Raw genomic sequence first — 21,074 nt, 5'->3', positions numbered from 1 at the left:
ACTGAGCACTACATATGAATAGCAAACATTAAACTTAATTTAAATAAGTACCGTTTCGAGTTAAACCAACATCTTACTTTGAAAAGCCCCAGTTCCAACTCAGTTTAATTAGTTCTCGATTAAATATAATAAAACGGAGCAACCCAGTTTAAATCGACGCAGGGGATTTTTTCTGTGCAAATAAACGCTCCTCCACAATCTGCAACAGCACAAACAACAAAAAGGACGAACGCTACGTCCCAGAACAATTTAAAATTACGAAACAATTAATATTAAAACCTATTACCCAAAATAGTTCACTAGCTGGAGAGTTTGCAATTTCAATTTAAATTTTATCACGATGGAACTTTTCGTTTCGGTTGTTGTGTGTTTTTATTTCATTATCGCAATTAAAATGGTTATTCGTGTGGAAAAGTTTCAAGTTTTACAGTTATTAATTTTTCATTGAAATTTTCCAAACACTCATTTTATTCTGACAATATTTTCAGTGCTCGCGAAATGATGTACGTTTTCAATATATCGAAATAATTGGTAGTTTTTTTGTCCTGAAGCTGAACTGAAGAAATCACTTGTTTACGCCATTCACGTCTTTTATTGGGAAAATATCCGTTATGGAGGAATGGAGTCTACCTACAATCTTTTCAGGAAATCGTGAAATATGCGCTTCTGGGAGGTGTCCATTAAAGTGGTTTTACTGTTATGGTAAAACTGATAGTGGAGGTTGGGTTCAGTGCTTTCATGTTTTCATTATTTACTCTTGCTGATGTTCGCACCGAGCTTTTATGCGAAGCTTAAAAATAAAATCTAAGCTCGTCGCCTCCGATTGTTGACCGAACACGGATCAATTCTTGTTTTTCGCGGTTAAATATTTCACGTCCATCTCACATTAAATACGTCTGCTGGTTTCAGAAGTAGAACCTCCAGTTTATCGAGTTTGGCCGGAAAATATCGCCGTGGGCCACGATTCGGTCGTCTCGGATGAGATAGAGCCTTCGTTTCTGAAATCACAATGAAAGCAAACAAAATATATTAATGTTACCTTTTCGTTAACGGGTTGCAGTTCGTTTAGGGAGTTGGGGCACGAGTTAATCTAGCTTTGGTGGTGCGCTCCTCTACGGTTTCGCTTCGCAAGATCGGCGGCTCCCCAGGGGTTTCTGTTCGACTTGGCGTAAAAAACACGGAAGAGACTTTGGCATCTTTGACTCCGGCTACTCGGAAAGATGTGGAGGTCGCTTTGACGTTAAAAGATCTGCCGTTCTGCTAAATTCCCACACATGTCATTGATGTTCCATCTGTCGTGCAACTGTTTTCCGGTAGTCGACGAACAGGATAATCGGATTAGCATAATCAGGAAATTAGATCAGGAGGAAATCGCCGGTGAGGATCCCAGTTCAGGTTAATTAAAAATAAAATTAAAAATGTGTACGAGGAGAGGAAATTAAAGTGGAGGAGGCCTGGAAGACCCAAATCAATCACAAAAAACTTTCTAATTTGGGAATGACTCATTAAAAAGTCAGCAATGATGGATGGTGAGTTATGGCCCGACCACACTTCAGCAATTTGGACTAGTTTTAAAATAATTAAAGCATCTGGTGTTTTGTTTTGGTAGTGGAAATCTCTAATGACGAGGAGTGGAGAGGTTAAAGATTTAAAGAGACTTTGCTGCGTATGTTGTCAATCAGAGTCTAATTTCTTGGTTCATTAAATAATAAAGCAAATGTGAATTATAGGTGCTTAAAAAATCGGGAGGAAAACCGTTTACTTCATAATGGACGAATTTGATTTGTCGCCACGGGGGAATAACCTCCGTTTAAATTAGATTTGAGTTTGAAAAAAAAATGCAAAACCGGAATATAATACGGACTTTGTGATGATTCAGCTCGAGAAATCCAACCAGATTATAAAATTATTAAATCCTGGAAGCAAACAAAGTTATAATTCGATCTGACAGCATTCTTTCGCGAGCAACTGGCCCGTTAGTAACCGACCGAATTTGAAATTATAATATTTCTCTAGGTGTCGGGAGTTATAAAAGGATGTGGAAAAAAGTTTCGAAATTATATGGTAATAAAATATAACGGATCCGTGCGAGAGGGTGGATATAAGACGCATCAAATATGCTAAACCCTGCAGGTGCAGGAATATTTTTCCCTGTGGTTTGGCAGACCTGTAATGAAGTCAAGAAGTGTGGCTTTCGACACCGCGCCGATGCGATGCGATGTCGGCACTTCAGACGCCGCCACCGGCGGCGGTGTTTTAGACACTGTTTTACATAAAGACTCGTCCAATTTTGCCGTTCGGCGGTTGCACTTTTATTGCCACTCAACGAGGGACACGTTCAAAACCAATTTTATTTCTTTGACTCGTGTCTAACACAAAGACTCTTTATGTCAGAATAAAGGATTTAATATCGGACTGAATTCAACTAGAACTATTTCCTGTTTGTGATCATTTCAAACAGCGATTTTAATTTTTCTGGGATCGTTGTTTGTTCTCGGGGGTTGAAAAAGCCGGCATAATAGCCGCCGTATGTAATTTATAAGTTTAGTTTTAGTTCAAGAAATTGCCTCGTCATTAATCTCGACTGAGCCATAGTAAACGTTTTTGCGAAAGCCGTTTTCATTCGGGTGTTTCTCAAGACCCAAGCTTCCAGATAAGATTGCCACTGAATCGAAATGACAAATGAACCAAGAAAAGCACACAATTCGACGATCTCTATGCGACTACATATTTATTTTATATTAACCAAGCTAATCCCGGAGTGACCATATCAACACTCTACAGAATTTCATCTCGTGCTATTTGTTTAACAAACAACAATCAAAAGATGATTCGTTCATTTCAAACATGGCCCTACTGTTTGCACACTCCTCAAAACTGTGAATCTTTCTCGAAAGCAATTCCACATCCAACTATTTCCTCTTCCAGACATAAATTTAAATATGGCACATATTCCTGCTGCGCGTTTTGTTTAAGGACGATAAATACAACTTTGTTAACATTCTATTTCATCATAAACCATGAACGAACGTCACTATTTTATATTCTCTCTCCTGTCAAATCGTCCATAAAATCCTTCGAGATCTGTACGGTTCAGGTTTCTCTGTGTTAATGTTTTACGATCTGCAGGAAAGTGCAAAGTTTCAGTTAATAATCTGAAAATATTGTGGAAGTTTTTTGAAACGTATCTAGGGCAATGTTATAAATTCTCCCTCGCCGTAAGTATACGATCATCTGTTACGACATATTTCATTTATGATATGCAAATTGGAGAGATGAAGTCGTAATTAAGATAGAAGGACGCGCGTAATGAATGCGACGTCCTTAGCCGAATTTCGGTCAGATTTAAATGTTGTCGGAGCTTACAAAAAGTTGGAGTAAATACTAATAAAACAGTAATGAAACATGTACAGCGTCGTCTAATATTCTTCTGGAGAATGCAAATTTTATTTAAACTAGTTATTTATTTATGCAACATGTGCATAAACACGCTTTCTTTAGAAGGTAGAAGTAAAATGAATTTTTAATAAGACTTCATAAATTTATTTTGTATTTTCTTTATTTCTGGAGCACATTGATCAAAGTTGCAAGTGTACTTACTAAAGATTCCCACACTGCAAACTAGTATACGTACTAGTTTGTACTCGTAACCAATAGTAATAAGATATTATTCAGCGAACCTGTAATGATGGCTATTACCCACGAGGTGAAATTTGCAGTACAAGAGTGTAGTGATTAGTAATTAATTATATTAATTAATTAATTATATTAGATGCGAGTAGAATACGATACTTTTTTTAGGACGTACAAATTGTATAATTTTTAGTAATTCATTTATTACTCCTTTTTTACAATAGATATAAAAACGTATAAGCTATCTCGAATTACGACGTTGTAATAATACATAACAATAAATAATAATTACTGGTCACCACCTGTGGAGTAATGAATCATTAGTCACGACAGTGAGTAATGAATAACATTACTTAACAGTTAGCGCATATAGTATAATGAATGTGTTATTATAAGTAGGAGTAGCAAATGTACTTTATTTCATTTGCGTAAATACGCTTACTTTAGATATTGTTGATTAAAAACATTTTTTTTAATGGTGGTGCAAAAAATGTTTTATTCGCCCCTATTGCCGTTATTAACAAAGACTTTTAGTTAGCAGTATCAAACTACGCTATCGTTATACCATTTTTTGAAATTTTGTTGAAAAATGAAGGTAATTATTCTGTTTGCGCTATATTCATTATCTTTTGAAAGCTCCCTTTATAAGGTGTAGCTTTCGTGCAGAAAAGCTGCATAGATACGCATATTATGTGGCAGCTTTTGTACGGAGTAATTTTTGTGCCTTCATTAAGCTTCACCTTTCTGATGCAAAGTCCGGTGCATAAATTTCGATTTTCCGCATTTCCCGACCGGATTAAGTGCAAGAATCTGCGAAATTTTTAGGAGAGTAAATTTTTATTTGACGAAAGTTTGACGGTCTCTTTGTGTCAGATGATTGGAAGTTGATTTCGGTGTGTCGTTTGTTCGAGGAGTGACTTTTTGAGTTTGTCGATGCGTAACATCTAACGATCGGAGATGTTGTGAATTTTTCAGCAAATGATATAGGTCAGTTCGGTTCTTGATTTTCAGGAAGCAAGTGTCGGTTGGGTTTCAGGGCACGCTCGCAGGTGTTAACGGGCTCGTCATGTAGCGGTGTGGCGGTCGTCATTGGAAGGATATTGGAGCTAACAGTTGCCATGGAGACCACGTCTCCTAATCAGGCTTGAGTACCTCCGGAGAAAAATGTCTGCAACTTCTTCAAAGTCGACGTTGCCGCAACGCGAAAGACTTACAGTTAATAACGTCGCCCGGTGGATTACAAACGGCCTCCTCTTTTCTGGATCTCTAATTTGTCAATCATTAGCTGCGATGATCATCTTTTGTGTATTGCGGAAACTGGACGAGGACGTCAGGAATTAAACGGCGGCTTCGGAAAGGATCAGAACGCGCACTTAAACGAAACAGGCCGTAGGAGGAAGAATTATGGCCGATAAAATCGTAATCGTCTTACTTTACTTAGGAAATTACGGCTGTCTCCATGTTTTTTAAGCGTAACGAAAAAATCGTCTGACTCTTCATTATTTATTTGGCGGCGATAAATCAGCGTTTGTGCTAAGTCCTTATATACGAGACGTTTTTCTATGAATATTTCTATTCTGTGTTGAGTTATTTTATTTACTACAGTCGAAGGGCAAACATCTACACACAATTTGTAAAGCAGTGTAATGTATAGCCGAGTGATCGGAAGGTTGCACCCCATTGGCTCGAAATAGGATAAAGTCGAACACGTCCCTAAGGCTCTAATGCATTCATAACTTTCGATACGGCTTGTCCCGAGGAATCCTCAAAAGTATTTTACACAAAAAATATACCGCCTATTTCCACTGAATTATACAATACCAAGATGTACCAATCTTAATATTGGACGTAGCTCCCGACACCAGCACAACTTACGTATTCACGACCTCATAAAGGTCTCTAACACTTTTTGTCTTTTTATGACTCCGAGACATCACCGTTCACAAAATATAATGACACTCATCACACAGTTATTATTACGACCGCAATTTCGAATTTTTTACGAACAAAAATAGTTCTTCGACGACACAATCCAAAATTACCGGTCAGATAATAGTTATTTACACTACGAGAGAGGAAGGTAAAGCTTTTGTTCACGCGAATTGCATGCAATTCAAGTGAACAAAAGCCGCCTTACTCTCGAGTGCTGTATTTGATTTTGTTCGATACCTGACATAACTCCTTAGAAAATGAGTCTGTAACTTTATATTCAAATTTTAAATAAAATTAAAATAAACGTAATTTTTTCTGTTGGAAATTGTTTGAAACAATAAACGGATATGGGGAAAATCGCGAACTGTTCCATCATTAAGCGTTGTTTTGGTTTTGTACAAACTTCAAAGAATAAAAGAATATCAATTACAACTTGATCAAACCTGTTTCAGCCATGTTTAAAAAATATTTTTTGTTATGGCGTGTAGTTCGTCAAAGGTTTTTGTTCATTTCAAAACGGTAGAATTGATTAAACTATTGTATCGGTGGGCGCCATTACAGATTTGTAAAAAAAATATTATCAGCTTTGATGTTTGCATATTTTTTATTAAATAATTATAGTTGTTATGGCATATTGATTACAGTCGCGAATAGTTTCAATCAACTGAAGTCCGGAAGGTGAGTACGGTGTAAAAGTAATTGAAGTGTCATTTTGTCATATGCGTTGTTAAAGCAAATAAAAATGAATAAAGTTTAAGATGTTATTAAGATATTAACAAAAGAGAAGAACATTCTGTGACAAACTACAAAATGTCTTGATGTTTATGAAAACTTTTCCTCTTCGTGTTCCGCACTTCAATTTCAATATAAACGTAGGGATTCTGTCACAATTTAAAAGGAAGAATTTGGTCAGTTGTGTAAAAGAAATTACATATTTTCTAATAAATCAGTTTTAGGCTGAAAACTCTTGGATTCTACTAAGTATATATCTTCCCTATATTGTTTATCCCCGATCTCCCTACATTTGCCCCACATTTCCTTGTATCTGCCCTGGATCTCCCTGGACTTTTCAGGCTCTCTCATCCCAGATCTCCCAACCCAGATCTCCTTGTATCTCCTCCGGATTTGTCTGTAGACATTCCCGCATCTATCCCCAATCCGCCCTTGAATCTTCCACCCCGTATCTCCCCTTAACTCTCTGAATCTGATTTTATCTTCCCTGGATCTATCACTTCGATCTTTCTGTTTGTCCTTGACTTTACCTGTATCGTCCCTAGATCTCCCTGTATCAATCCCGGCTCTTTTCATATCTCCCCTGTATTTTCGATCCCCGTTCTCTTTGTATTTCCTCGGGATCTTCCTGTTTCTTTCGAGGATCACTCTATATTTGCTGCGCATCTCTCTGTATCTCTCTGCGTCTCTCCCGAATATATCTTTCCGAATTTCCTTGTATATCTTCCGAATCTTCCTATATCTTCCATAAATATTCTTGTATTTCTTCTGGATTTTCCATTCTGAATCTTCCTGTCTTTCTACCGCATCGGCCTGTTTCTCTCCCTGTATCTCCCCGGATCTTCCTGTATCTCCCACGGATCTCCTGTATCTACCCTGAATCTCATATCCCGCATCTTTTTGTATCTCCTCCAGATCTTTTTGTTTCTTTGTCGTATCTCCCTATATTTACCCTACATCTCACCGTATCTTCCGTGAATCTTCCTGTATCTTTCTCTGATCTCTCATGGACCTCCTGTATCTCTCCCGAATTTTACATTCCAGATCTCCCTGTATCTCCCCTGGAGTTCCCATTTCCCATCCCTCCCTCTTTCTCTTCTGTACCTCTGGATCTCCCTTTTTCTTCTTAGATCTCAAGATCTTGAAATAAAAAATCTTTTCCTTGACCTCGAGGTATTGTCGTTATGTTTGACGAACAATGTCAGACCTTTCCACTTGTTTCTCCGGTTTGACTGTAGGTAGCGTTTTGTATCTAGAATTCACGTTAGCAGAATTTTAAGTGGACATTATCGACCTCAAAGTGAAAATTAGTGACACGTGAAACACTGTTGCGGTAACAACTATAACAATAAACCGTAAACAATAACGATCAATTAAGGCCCTAACCGCCGCCCCGGATTTATTTTGCCATTATTCAAATTATTTGTTAATGAGATCCTGTGTGGCAGAGAGATATGTGAAATTCATCAAGTTTGAAAACTTGACTCTCCTGAGCATTCCTGCAGAATGTTGCGCGGTATCTCCCTTCGGCTGTATTTGTATTGCGCTCGCGTTCCGGTGTGCTAGTTTTTAAGCTTGTAAGCATATTAATTTAATTTGCAAGCGTCGTTATTCCCTATCTAGGTATCGTTTTAAAACTCCCAACCAGAGCGTGTTTAGCTCAGCATAAAAGAAATTTAATTGGGAACATTTGGTGGCATTTAAACTGGGTGTGAAATTACAATTAACGGGAGGTTAGTAGGTCATAACGACGCTCCTCCGAGACTGATAAGAAACCTGTCGTTTCCAGACGTTTCGCCAAGTAACGCATACCCAAACCTCGACATAGTGTGCTGTGGATAATTGCGGCTAATTAAATCAGAGAAGACGTAATTAGTTGACGATGTTAATGCCCCACTATCTGTCACTGGATTCTGAATACACCTGCGAGGGTTAAACACTGATGGAGGACCCCGCGCCATCAGTATCGTTCATTGGGGAATGCGCCCCCATAACTAGACGGCCGTCTGTGTCTTGTTAGTGTCATTTTGGCTGACACCCAATCAATAATTGATCACTCTTTGTTATGTTAAACGTGGTCCGCACGTTCCGGAGGTTAACACCTGTAGACGACGTCTGTACAGTTTACTGTTATTTTATACCCGCCATAGACAATAAATCGGGAACATTGATTCGGACTCCGCAGGATAGCCACGTTTCAATAGATTTGTTCAGGATAAACTGCGAACTAAACGTCGCCAGGCAGGTCCAGCAGGAAATTTATAAAACTGGTTTATAGATTTGTTATGTCGTTGATTAGAGAACAATGTCTCGATCTTCGTTCTTTCTTTGTCGGAGTCGTTTGTCAGGCGATAGACAAGCGCGAAATCTAATGGTTTCAAGTTTCAGTTCAAAAAGTTTGAGAAAAATGCACGACGGGTATTTCCTCCTTTGACGTCAGCGCGTTCGGTGTTGGCTTTCCTGCAGTCTTTATTATGTATTTGAGGACGGACGTCCTGGATGACATCCAACGAACACCGAATAACGTTAATAAAATTTGTAGATTTTTTTGTCGTAACGTGATATTTTAAATTAATGTCGGTTTGGTTACGTTGATGAATCCCTGGATCAGGATTAAAACCCGGAAAGCGACAGGAAACTTTAAATGAAATTTTTTAGCAAGCTTTTAACAATGTAAGCTTTAAAAATTTAAAAATTAAACATGCGGTTTCCAGCGTGGTCGCCGCTTTCATTATTGCAATTTTTGATCATTAAGTCACCCTAATAAGGTATTATCGATTTGTTTCGTTTCGTTGTTTACAATGAAGTGTTCTTTAATGCACTTCAAATGGACACAGGATCGATACGTCTCATATAAAATTTAACGATTTTGCTTGTACTGATGGAATAATACTGCGGTTGCAATTTGTCATGTGTGGGTTTGAAGGAAATGGAATAATAATAAAAATTGCAGCTGCTACACAATTCCACAATGAACAGAGTGGCCATCACAACAGAATCAATTGTCTGGACTAGTTTTTTAACACGTTAAGTTGATCATTTGTGGTCCGAGAAGTCGTTATTAACATTTATCTTGATTTAATGTCGCGGATTAAAATCCGGATATTTATTTGGAAACTTTCAGCCGGTCGGTAAATCAAAAGTAGGATGTTGAATCGTGCTTTTGACACAGCGGTATCAGCCCTTAATCCCCGTTACAATAGTGTCATTAGCAATAATGTTGAATGAGCACATACAAAAGTTAATTGGTTATATCAATCATTATTACGGACCTCGCTAAAACTGTTGCAATTGTGTTCGTAATTGAGATATTAAAACACGAATCACCCCTTGGAATTTATGTGGATATTATGCAGATTTTTCTCTGTGAGGAAAGATAAATTTTATTTCTCCTGACAATTTCTGCATTAAGCGAATTTTTCACTGGATCGAATCATTGTTATTGCCTCCCTTAGTCGTCTAGATACAGATGGGTTGAGCGGTTTTTTGTGTTGGTGGTCGCTTCTGTAATATTTAGGTTTATTCAGACTATCACATATAAATTCAGGGCAACATCTGGGGGCGGTAGCTCTAATCGGAATTTTGAAGCGGCGGCGACAACTCCAAGCCTGCCTCTATTCGGTTAATCACTTTCTATAGATATTATATCGATCAGGCCGACTCGACGCAACAATCATCATAACTTCTCGTAATTACATTTACCGTGATTTGCTGAGTTGCTCCCAACAACTTTTTACAAGATAAATTTCATAAAAAGGATGAATTCATTTCGCAACCAGTCGTTAAGGTATTTAGGGCTCCGTATTTTTCTTTGCGGGCTGCAGTAATAAGTAGTCGACTTTTATATACAACAAATTAGTCTTTTTTTAACTTTCTAAGAGTATCTGACTCTTGCTGTATTTTTAAATGTACGTTCTTTGAGAAATATTTTAACCGGTTTTTTTATTCTCTATACGAAAATATTGTTAATAATTTCACTTCAGATTAGTCTTGCAAAATACACGAAACTCTTTCGGTAAATTGTGTGAACAGTTGCAGTTTCAGTGACGAATTGGATGGCATATGTTAACATCGTCTGTGTGCACTGAGTTAGCCAATTCGAAGGGGAAATCGTAAAGTAAATCTTGTGCACACTGTTGAGAAAATCGAGGGGGAATCGCGAGTAATCACGAGGAAATTATGGTAAAATCGGAAAGATTGCTGCAAGATGAAGGTTAAATCAGAGGAAAATGATTTTTCTGAATATTGATGAAGCAAGAATTGAATGAATAAATATGAGATTGTTGATGCAGTTTTCCTTTATTTTTGATTGATAAACATGAAAATATTGAAATGAAATGCCACAGGAACTCGCTTATTATTGGTGCAATGCGAATGGTTCTGGGCTCGTTGGGTTCCTCTCGTTCTCCACAAAATGGCGTCTATATCCGGAATTTTCCCTATACCTGAATTCCACTCGACCAAGATATTAAGTTAACCCTGATTTTGTTCGGATTCGCGCCAAAAAATTTCTCGAGAAAACCATGTACTCCCCTTTTTCTTTTTTTTCGCTTAAGAAAAAACTTTAAACGGTCATAGCTTCTTTTGTTCTTTTCTTTTTCGAAAACGGCAATTTTACGTAGTCATAAGTCATAAGCGGACGAAAAGTAACTCTTTTTCGGACGCTGACCGTGGCGCCATCTGTGCGTCTGTTTAGTAAGTTACAAAATGATGTTCATTCTTGCTCAGGCTTTTTCTAATTTTTTTCGTGGGCCATAGATCTGTAGATTGCGCGCCCATTCCTTCAACTCAAATTTTCTTGACTCTTTTTTGCAAATACATAACTACATTTTGAATCGTAATTTTTGACATTCTTTTACGAAGTGCTCTTCTCACTATCTTTTGGTTAAACATTAGGAAATTAAAAATAACAAATTTATAGACGACACAATTGTCGGGTTACGATTTGATTCGGGGTGAAATTTGCGGAACAATTTAACCTTTTGCAACTTTGTGTTTTTTTGGAAAATATTTAAAATTGCGAACGTGGCATAAAGAGATGGCGCGAACCCATCTTTGGGCGAATCCCGAAAGCCTTGCGTATTTGATGTAACGAAAAATATTTCGTGTAACGCAATATAGAGGGAAACGTGCCTGCAGCCTCCCCAATATCGCAATAATTGTTGATTAGCTTTGTTTCGGTAATGCCTTCGCCAAGTCCCTGTGATAATTTTCGCACGTGTTTCATATTCGGTTAACCGAGTGAGGTGTACCATAAAAGAAGCGAATGGAAACGAAAATAATAGGAGTTGCGACGAGGTTTTTTACGCGTCAACTCTTTAGGCAATGGCTCAATCCTGTTTCAATGTAGGCAAGTTTTTGTTAGTTTCGCTTTTGACCATAAAAAAAAGATGAAAAATTCGCCGCCGCCCCAACAAAAACATCTCCTCCCTATTCAAACATTCATGTTCTGGTGTTTATAAACAATGTAAAAATTGAATAAGGCCCCGTTTTTTCATGATTGAAAGAGGCGCGTGCTCTTGCACCCTTTTCATCGAACGGGGAGTTAAAAATGGAAGGGCGGCTTCTGCATCTGAGTGACACGTATTGTTGTAATGGCTGTGTGTTTTGTCACGGTACAAAAGCTGACTGCACTTGAACACACACAGTGTACCGGGTGTCAGGTTGGGCTGAGAGGATGCCGGCACATTATGTTCTTGAACATTCGGAGTTCCCATCTCTTATGTGTTGTTGACATAAGTTATTCGACTAGGGGCCCGCATTGTCACCGGAACGTCTTCATCTCCAAGTGACTTTCAATCGGATTTTTCGCACGCATCGGTAATTAACACTAATGTGCTTTCACAAAGCAACAAGTTAGACCGAGTCGAGGGTATCTAATGAGTTTCGGTGTTCACGAATTAAGCTGATAAACAGCTCAGGTTGCACGAATATTTTGGACAATACTACTTAGCTACAGTATAGAAATAATTAGCCTCGCAGAATAGGCGATCCTTTATCTACATTAATTAATTAGCGGGTGGAGTATGCGTAGCACTATTACATTGTTCAAATTAGCTTGCGCAAATGAACAGTTAACTCATTAAACACCCAATGTTGCACTAAATGTAATAAATCACGGATTCTATCCACCTTTAGCCTTCATTATCCCGTGCAGACATTCACAAACACCACCTCCGCGAAAAATACACTTTTCTCGTTTGCATTTCACGGTCATACAACAAGTAATCAGTTTTGCATGTTTATGTAGGTTCGCGTCTTGAATTTATCAAAGTCAGAGTTGCTCGTCTGGAAACGTTTGATGCTTCAGTGTTTCATTTCAGGACCTGATCGTCATAGACACTACAAAATAATCAGACTCCGACGCAACAAATTAAATACAGTCTAGCACACGAGAACTACAAACTACAACATTGTTGTTGTAAGTTAATTTGCAACTAGCTGCACATTTACCTGTTCAAAACTGATCCACTCTTGTGTGCGTTCACGTCCAGTTTCGCAAATTGGGGAAAAAGAAATGAGAAAAATATTCTTGGAGCATTTTATTCGGTGTACAACAACATAGTATAATGCTTTAAGTGATGTGGAAAGAGATAATATGGAACAGTGGAACAGAAAGTAAAAAGTAACACGATACAAGTAATCGATACAGTACATTATCGGTTTTAGCCTGAATTGCCAATATTTTCCCGATGTGCGTTGAAAAGCAATTTCCCTTATTAACAATAACGGTTTGTGTCCGGTTGGGGTGTGACAAAAAATGAATCTACCAAATCCGGCACTTATGCTCTGGATTCATGTTCGTTCCGACTGGACATCCGAAATCCATCGCGAACTCATCTAAATTTTGTAGAGCGCCATTGACGCGGAACTGGCCGGGGCTCTGCTGGTAATTGGCGATGTATCTCTGCAAAATGTGTGTGGAGTACTTGGCGCAGTGATGGACGGCGGACGATATCCAGAAGAGTTGGTTGGGCGAGTACTTGAGGCCGGAGAGTCGAGGTTCGACTCCGTTTTGTCGTACCCAGGAGATGTAGGTGTCGTAGGCGATCTTCATCCCGGCTAAATCGGCCATGTCTTCGTCGCGAGTGTTGGAAGCGTTCAGCTGCAAACGGCATTGTGTTTGTATTAGATTTGTCGTCGGAATAGGAAACCACACCAGGAGCAGGTAAATTAAATTAATATTAATAAGTTCGGAGTCTACATCAAAGCCGCATTAATATGCCGACAAAATCCTTTCAGATTTGCACGAATCGTATTAATTAAGCGTAATTAGTATTAATTATTGGATTTGCATTTGTGTGTTGTACGCAAGTTTGGCGAATGTTTCGTGCTGGAGCATTATTATGTTCTTTTGTGGGATACGTGATGACTATTACTACGGCGGAATTTCCTTCGGAGTGAAATGGCAACGGCTCAGCTAACAACGCAAATTGGTTTTCATTACAGAGAAATACACCTCCGACGAGGAGTTTACTCGAGAATTTTAATAAAATGCGTAAACTGATGCGTAACTCGAATCAAAACAAAAATCGAGTGGGACGGTGAATTGAAACATTGAGCCGAAAATAGAGTCCTCAAACAGGACTTGTTTGAGGAACTGACCGCTCCAGCCGGAAGGGTTTGCAGACGACGTCTTCTGCAAACAGAACAAATTTCTAAGAGTAGTTTTGCACAGCGCTCGAAACCATATCGGCGATTTAAAATATTTTCGTATAATTTGTTCTCAAATATAATTTGCGAAGGTGGACCCCCACAGCGAGTAATAAAACGCGCGATATTTGCTTATCTTAACTGTTTTAATGATACTCCTCGTCTGGAACTCCTCGTTGTACGTTGTGTAAGGTATAATTAAAACATTTGGTTAAATTACGCTTACGTGCAACTCCATTCTTACGATAACGATCGATTTTCACCTCCACTTGTTTGCTTAGCCGTTTATATTTTCTCTAATCGTTGTTAAATATGGCACTTCCTACAATTACCTCGCGTAAGTTTCGCTTAACGTCAAAATAAATTTCAACCGGTCGCATGACATCCGCAAATTAACGTTTTACACTTTTCTGGATTTTGCGAAGCGTAAAATGCGCTCGGATCCACATTTCAAATTTTTGTGACATTAAATTCCTGGAAACAAGCTGCGGTGCAGCTGATAGGGACTCCGACTGGCACTCCGGAGATATTTGTATCTCCCGCACCTGTGTCGAGAGCGGTGGTGAGGACGTCGAGTCCAGAAGATGAGTGAGTGAGTGGACATCAGAAGGACCGATCAGTTAGTTAACTGGGATTAGTGAGAGCGAATTATTGGACAACAGAAACGACGAGAGTGTAGATTTAAATTATTTTTTATGGTGTGGAGTCGATGTTAATTTAGACGAAATTATTTGTAAAGAATAAAATTACATACATAGTTGTTTTTCTTTTGCAAAGTTTAGAGAATGTGTTAGGCTTACGTGTTGTTCGATCATTTTGACGACAAATTTTCCGTAATGATTGGAGAGGCATTGCAGCTTCACTTCGTAATTGAGCAGACTGTGCGATGACCACCAGCTCCTCAATTCCCCTTGTAAGCCTCTGTATTCCGCTTGGGTAATTATGTGATACATTTCGTGGGCAATTACAGTGCCCAGGGCACCATAGTTCATGTACTCGGGTCGATCTTTCTGGTAGAATACCTCCCGGAAGAGTCCCACAGGTATTCCTAAAAGTTGAATGAAAGTGTCAAAAAAATATCGATTTTCTGTCTCCGACTTGGCGTTATCTTTATTTATTTCGCGTGGTAAATAGTGATTAAAAAACATTACGTCGCGTACGGCGAGAAGGTAAAATCCAAGAGTGATCGATATTAATCCGGTTAATTTGGCGATTTTCGCTCCGGGACACGCTATCTTTGAACAGAAATAATCTAGACCATTTACAATTTCAAATTGCGGCACGGGAATTAAATGGAACTGTTCTGAGACACGCGGCTGGATATATTGCGGCGGATTTTATTTAAAATTGTTGAAGGATTTGGGACTCACTCAGGGCGTTTTCCTTTGGCGAATAAACAATATTTAATCCTGTGGCAGAACCGGGTTTTTCGAAAAAATTCTCCCTTACAGCTTGTCTGAGCTTTCCATATTGAATATTGGTAGTCGCATAATCCAGATTTAGGACCGACGTCAAGAGCTTATCTTCCAATATTTCTACCTGGAAAATCGATCCTGTTTACACATTTTATGCGGAATGATGCTATCATCGCAAGTGGTGACGAACGAAGGACACTTTTCTCTTCCCGTAAATTATAATAATTGTTGTTGGAATTTATGCGTGAAATTTGAATATTCATGAATCCACATTATTTTGGTAGTGACAAAAATAAATGTACTAAAATAAAACCACGAAACTGGAAACAATTCACTCCAGAATGGCGGAGGCGTAGTGCCTCTCACATTAATAAACCAACGAACATATACATTTTATATTTCAATAGATCGTCAGTGTCAGTCAAATGGATTTCTGGTTTTCTATTATTAGATGGATTATCCACATCATCAAATAATTAAATATTTTGGATCGATTCCGTACGTACGATTTTTTTTTACCTTGTTGTAGAAAGTCTCGTCTTGCACGAAATTATCAGGCCTCGGGATGTCTTCCACACTGGAGAGAAGTATTTCGGAGGCAATATCTTTGGTTTTCCCATCCAGCCAATCTAATTTGTAAAGGCTTTTTTTGAACTGGTATTTGATATTTCGAATCATAGATATCGCGCGTCGTCTTGTGTCATCGTCCAAGTATTTTTTTATGTAAGCTGTTGAAATAACGGCGGAAAAGCTGGAGACACATTTTCAGGAAAAATGCAGAAGAACTATTGGAAATTTACCGGTTTTCCACGTCGTCGACGCATGTCTTCCAACGGGTTATGTTCATCTCTTTTTCATTTACATTTCCAATATATTGATAAGCTCGGTTTAACATCTTCGAAGGTAAATAGTGGATCAGGTGTTGGAGAACGTGCCAGCACATGTAATTAGCGAGCACCCTGGAAAACCCATTTTACTAGACTCAAGTGTTAATATATTGTTCCATCTATACAAAATATACCTTTTATGAGTGTTCTTTAGGAGATTGAGTAATCTTTTAAGATAGAGGGGTTGCGAAACGGATATGTCATCGTCATAAGTAATCTGAGTGGCAGGAGCGAGAATGTGGTTGATATATTCGAGCCAAGGTATATCCTGAAATTTATATTGTAATTCTGACAGGGATAAAGGATTATAAAGGCTAGTTCCATTAGCAGCTTCAGCTTCCTCGGAAATCTGTGAGAATTCCTAAATGAGATTCTATTCAAAGAAATTTGAAAAACATCTTTATCACCTTTGCTAGTTTGAGGAGAAGGTCCAGGACCTCTCCTTGTTCTTTTCTTGCTCGCTCCCTTTCAGCCCCCGCGAGCACGGCCAGGTCCACCATGTACTCCGAATAGAATTTTTTTATATCTGTGTTTATTCGAGACGAGCCGAAAGAAGGTGCTTCCAGCTGAAAATTTTAATGAAAGCGAGTCCTGATATGCGGAGGATCGTTACTTACATTTAAAATGTGCCTATCGGAATGGGCTTTATCTCTTTGCACGGAAAGAATTAAAAAGAATTCGAAATTAATTCCGACCTGCCTGAGTTTGTACACAGCATCTTTCCAATTGAATAAATCTTTACGCCAATTATTCCCGTTGAGGGTGGGCCATCCGCCTATTTGCTTAAAAATTTGTTTCATCCTTTCTAATCCTTCTGCTTCAATTGCACTCTCGTTCATGCAAGCTCGATAAAATTTCTTTGCTAAATTGAAACCCACCGGATCCGCACTCTGTATCGGTTCTGCCAACATATTTTTAATTTGGGACGGTATCTTCTCTTCCATAATGCTCCTCACCGACCGTGAACCGCGATCATCTAAGTTTGTGTTCTGCAGGAAATTACCGCACGAGAATCGATAAAAATCTTCGCACGGATCCACTTTCACATCGACGTACTTCAGGAGGAGCTCCATCGACGTCCTCGCGCACGCAGATGAGCTGCACTCTTTAGACCCATCTGTCAAAATTATCGACACTTGATGACACGGTTAAGACTGGATCTCACGTTCTCCGACACCTACCTCGCCTAATAACCACTTAATTAAACCTGGGTGCATCGCACTACAGTGCAGCTGCACATCACGGCGTAATCTCGTGGATAGCTAAACCTGACATGATAATCTCGAGGGTTTAAATGATATCGAGTTTCCCACTAAACCGGCACAAATTTATTCCCTAGTGTTGTTCTTTGGAGGCCCCCAGAAAATTCTACTTACCGAAATGAAACAAATAAATTAAAAGCAGTAATATTAATGTAAATGCCAAAGCGACGCCGGCAATTATCAGCTTCTTTTCGCTCTTCGACCGATTCTTCCACCAGGTTTTATAAGCGAATTTTCTTCGGTTCGGGACTTCTCTACAAACGAAATTAGCCTTAGCACAATAATCGTTGAATTTTTCATTGCCTACCCATTAATCATTTTTCATGTAAACGACTGAAATGAAAAACAACAAAAAACCACCAGTTAATTTTCACTCAAACACTCACGACCGTCATACTTAATGAAGCAAAATCGCTATGACACATGGTCCAGCAAGTAGTAATTAAAGAGACAGGAAGAATAGAGTTGTGGGAGGACTTGACCTCTAAGGTCGCGCACTAATTGTCCCAAAGCTGAGACAAATACAATTTGAAATTTGTTTTGTGGAGAGTGACAGGTGAGGTGGAAATATGGCATCCGGATCTCTCGTCTAATGAGACAGCAAGAGAAATTGTTTACCTGTTGCAATTTTCTCGGAGTGCATTTCACTTTCGATTCTAGCCGAGAGAGAAATATCTGACGGAGATCGTGTAATTATTTTTGGTCAGGTGCAGGAGCTGCGTTAAACGTTTTATAATTTTTCGGGGTTTTTAATGATAAGTCGAGGATAATTGGACGCGGCTTGAAAATAAGCGCAGGATGATTGTCGATTTATTTTAAAACTAGCCGTAAATTTCCATTGTTTGCTACTTTTGATCCATTAGGTGCGAACTAGTCTGCGGAGTTTGTACGGGTTGAATTTAAATTAGTGTTAACAGCAGTGGGAATTTTCTAGCGAGTCGTTTTTGCGAAAATGTGGTTGAAATCGGTCGTAGGCTTAATCGGAGATTTAATAACGTGAGTGAGTTTGAGAGAAAGGAAAATATTATTTGGTAGGTAGCCGGCTGATAACTAACGACGTAAAAAAACTTGACTAGACGACGAAAGGAAGTAAAAAAAGAATAGAAAACGGAAATTGGTTGCTACGTGTATGGCCAGTGATACGAGCCAGTGGACGTTGGCCGCTATCTGCTCGGCTAAACTTTTTTAGACAAGTGTATTCGATAAAACCTACTTACGCCAGTTTGCGCAAGGAAAACCATTAGCACTAATCATTAAACATTTGATTCGTTTTCGTTGAATTTTGGCCAACAAAAGCAAAGCAATGAGCGGAACCAATTCCAATAAAATTGAACTTTCAACAACGGCATCGATTCCGAGATTGAATAGACCGTTCATTGACAAGCTGGATGTCCCAAGTTCGTGTACTTCATTCCACCGAATAGTTCGGGTTTGATCCTAAGAAATAAACACATAAACAGATAAATCCCGGCGACAGAGAGACATAAATCGTGTCTAATCTGCAACATCAACATCAACATTAGGCCGAGTTGAATAAACACGAACGGAGCGATTTTCCCCTTTTTGGCTCCACTATTTTTTTTATCATGAACTTTTATTTGACTTTATTCTGGCAACACTAACAATTTGTTTAAATGCGAAAGAAATCGCTATCGACTTTCTGGGCTTCCAACTCGGTGTGGTCGACGCTAAATGCAACGAAACGTAACGGAGCTGACTTTAACACCATAGTTGTCCGCCATTTAAAGTCGTTGCTTTAATTTTACGAGCGCGCAGTAAAATTGAAGACATGATTTGAAATCAGAGAATTTAGGGTGGTGATAGGATTACTCAGTATTACGCGACATTCAAACAATCTATTTTTATTTACTTTATATTTTTCACGATTTGTTCCGCCAGCTTTTCTCAGCAGTGGCGGCTTCTGTCATTTTTAGCTGGGGGAGCAATAAAAATGTACTTATACTCTGTTTCTGAGCCCGATGCCGCTAAGCCACAAAACGACCGAAGCGCTGACAGATTCCAGTGCGTACAAAACATTTCATGAGTAATTAATTACGAGTATAAGCAGTCTAAGCTGGTAATAAAATGTTACAATTCAACTTTTTGGATTTTCTGCTCTAAAGTACTATCCCTTACCTGACATTTTCCAAACATCATGTTTTCTCACTCTTACGCCCGCACACAGTTTTCAGAACGAGGATGGCCAATTTGTTAACGTAAGCCGAGCGCAAGTATTTTCCCGACAAAAGAAATTTGCATGTGCCTGTGTTAAGCGATGATTATTATTAATATTTATGACAACCCGGTTTTACTACTGACCGGCATCGAACTCAGAAACGGAATATACTTGCGTGGCGTCTGGAAATCAATACCGGGGTCGTCGTATGTCCTAAGAAGTAGCTAAACAAAATTCTTTTTATGGTTTTCAAACTTCCTACCACAGTAAATACTGTAAATTATTTACACCTGACCCCACCCACCATATTGTACCGTAAACATTATCTCTAATAGAATATCTATTAAATACTCGTGTTTTGCCACTTTCTTTTTCTAGATTTGTAAATCCGGTGTGCGTTTTTCTAGTTGTTTTGTCTTCATAATCATAAGATAATGGTCGATTTTAGAACCCCCTGTAGAATATTCATATTTCAAAAAATGCACTAAAACCGTCCAACATTTCTATTAATTTTATTGTATACGTATACGTATTGTGCGCTGGTCCTCGTCCAATATAATTAGGTATATCGATAGACTAGCTACACGCAAGCATTGTGTCGGATAGTCGGAAAGAAATTAATTTTTTGGCTTGTGATTTTGTATTTTATATATTTGTGTATAGTATTTTTTTATTACACTTGATTTGTAGGTGTTGCAGCTCTGGCCGCCACTGTTCGTTTGGTGTATTTTGTTGCGAAACGGCTAGCTTTTCAGTTTCGGAGGAATACATTTACAATCATTAGGGACCATAGTAAGCATTAAAAATCTAATCTGGGAGAATTTATTTGGGCACCGAAAATTTGCATTTAGATGTTTATCGCTTTAATTATTCCACCCACTCTTAAATTAAAGAAAGTCGTCACTTTCCTCCAAATTTATTTTGTTTATGAAGTCGCGAGGGCGTGAAACCGCACAAGAGCTTAGCGTGTGGGTGAAGGTTTTAAGACACTATTTTCTAACGTGTCTGTCTAGTGTACGACTTTTGGAGAGAATTCAGATAAAAATCCACGTTCATTATGTATACTTTGACCGTTCACTAATGATTTCACTGGGTCGACTTAGATTTTTCCAATTGCATCAAGTTAATTTCTCCTGTTGGGCCTAATTAAAAGACTTGGACTTGTTAAAGATAAGGCACGATTTATGGGCGAACACCTACTTTACGATCGTCCATGTTTGTTTCTGAAGTCAGCCATTTTTGCGCTTACACTTTCGCTTCCACTCTTGTCCAAAATCCGCAATGTAAGCAACGACATTAAAATGCACCCCCGATATTATAATACATATATCAGGGGGAACGGGAGCAATTTTATTTACTTTGGCTACAGGCTGAAAACTATAAT

At 38.6% G+C, this 21,074-nt stretch overlaps 2 protein-coding genes across 5 annotated transcripts in view; one reads left to right on the top strand and one right to left on the bottom strand.

The window, feature by feature from the left end:
- dpr7 (defective proboscis extension response 7) overlaps positions 1-21,074 on the top strand; it is a 164,174-nt gene that overhangs the window by 41,055 nt on the left and 102,045 nt on the right. Inside the window, exon 1 of one of the 4 annotated variants that reach the window (XM_069053429.1) lies at positions 13,336-13,465. The exons of the other annotated variants lie outside the window; for them this stretch is intronic. The gene's annotated coding sequence lies outside the window, so the exon portion shown is untranslated. Of the gene's footprint in view, positions 1-13,335; positions 13,466-21,074 lie in introns of those variants that run through there. 4 annotated transcript variants of the gene reach the window in all.
- LOC138134857 (neprilysin-2-like) lies at positions 12,825-18,222 on the bottom strand. Its single transcript, XM_069053421.1, has 10 exons — positions 17,822-18,222; positions 17,629-17,768; positions 16,870-17,369; positions 16,660-16,818; positions 16,387-16,601; positions 16,166-16,324; positions 15,885-16,116; positions 15,321-15,489; positions 14,751-14,998; positions 12,825-13,402 (listed from the first exon to the last, which is right to left on the bottom strand). Exons 1-10 carry the CDS (start codon positions 17,830-17,832, stop codon positions 13,064-13,066), a joined length of 2,172 nt encoding a protein of 723 aa, XP_068909522.1. The 5' UTR covers positions 17,833-18,222; the 3' UTR covers positions 12,825-13,063.

This window comes from Tenebrio molitor, chromosome 7 (assembly GCF_963966145.1).
Source record: "Tenebrio molitor chromosome 7, icTenMoli1.1, whole genome shotgun sequence".
NCBI lineage: Eukaryota > Metazoa > Arthropoda > Insecta > Coleoptera > Tenebrionidae > Tenebrio > Tenebrio molitor.
This window is presented reverse-complemented; position numbering and strand designations above follow the sequence as displayed.

Bases quoted from the DNA above. Each gene is read 5' to 3' on its own strand.
- LOC138134857 (XM_069053421.1), bottom strand. The intron at 15,490-15,884 runs GTAAAAAAAAAT...TCGATTTTCCAG, and splicing joins ACGAGACTTTCTACAACAAG to GTAGAAATATTGGAAGATAA. The intron at 14,999-15,320 runs GTGAGTCCCAAA...TTCAACTTTTAG, and splicing joins GCCAAAGGAAAACGCCCTGA to GAATACCTGTGGGACTCTTC.